General features: G+C 24.5%; 1 protein-coding gene across 1 annotated transcript; it reads right to left on the bottom strand.

Moving 5' to 3' along the window:
* Positions 1-447: 447 nt before the first annotated feature.
* On the bottom strand, positions 448-1,026 carry NAEGRDRAFT_77152 (uncharacterized protein; the record flags this gene model as incomplete). Its single annotated transcript, XM_002667891.1, has 2 exons — positions 448-737; positions 819-1,026. Coding segments are annotated over 2 exons (498 nt in total), but the record flags the coding sequence as incomplete, so codon positions are not given.

The following is a 1,026-nucleotide window of genomic DNA, read 5'->3' as shown; positions in this document are numbered from 1 at the left end:
CAATGTTTTCTTCATTTTCTTCACCTACTAGAATACGTTTAGATCCACGTGGTGTATGAACTGATAAATCACTACCACTTCTATTATGGTGATGTTTCAATTTATTATCAGTACTACTACTACTACTACTAGGAATATAAGATGATGAAATGGTAATATCTAATGATGATGATTGATTAAAGTATTGATAATAATTATCAAAATTTAATGAATAATATTGATAGTTTTTAATAAATTCAATAATAGGTTTAATTAAAACAATAAATAATAATTCTAATATTGTTTTAATATCATTCATCAATTCTTCTTTTTGATTTGACATTTTTTTTTTAAAATGATTAGTTTTCATATTTTGACAAGTGAATGAAAATTGCTTAGAAAGACTTGTCATTTTATTACTTGTTTTTACAAAATATTGATAATAAAGTAAATTAAAAGTTAATAATTTTATTGTAAAGGTTTAAGAGGGAAAAAGTAAGGAGCAACAGTATTATACATATCAACTTCCTTTTTAAGGAAAGTAATAAAAATGATTCTATCAACTTTATCATGATTAATTTCTAACCATTGTCTAATAGTATGCATTGCAATAATAGTTGCTTTATCTAATGGATATCCAAAAATACCTGTACTAATACCACAAAAAGCAATTGTTCTTAATTGATATTCTTCTACTAATTCAAGACATGTTGTATAGGCACTTGTTAATTTTTGTGGATTTTCACCAACAGGTCCAACTATTTAAATATTATTATATTATAATAATTAAATATTAAATAAATATTAATAAATAAATTAAATATTAAAAAAAAACATACCAGTATTTAAAATAAATTTAGCAGGTAAACAAAAACCTGGTGAAATTTTAGTACAACCAGTATCACAACCATGCAAATGTGCATTGTATTTTCTTAATTTTCCACCAGCAGCTCTATGAATAGCACCATCAATACCACCACCTCCTAAAAGTGATTCATTAGCAGCATTAACAACAGCATCAATTTCTAAACAAGTAACATCACCTCT

This window comes from Naegleria gruberi (genome assembly GCF_000004985.1).
Source record: "Naegleria gruberi genomic scaffold NAEGRscaffold_1639, whole genome shotgun sequence".
Lineage (NCBI taxonomy): Eukaryota > Heterolobosea > Eutetramitea > Acrasida > Naegleriidae > Naegleria > Naegleria gruberi.
The sequence above is the reverse complement of the archived record's forward strand: the minus strand, read 5'-3'. Positions and strand labels throughout refer to the sequence as shown.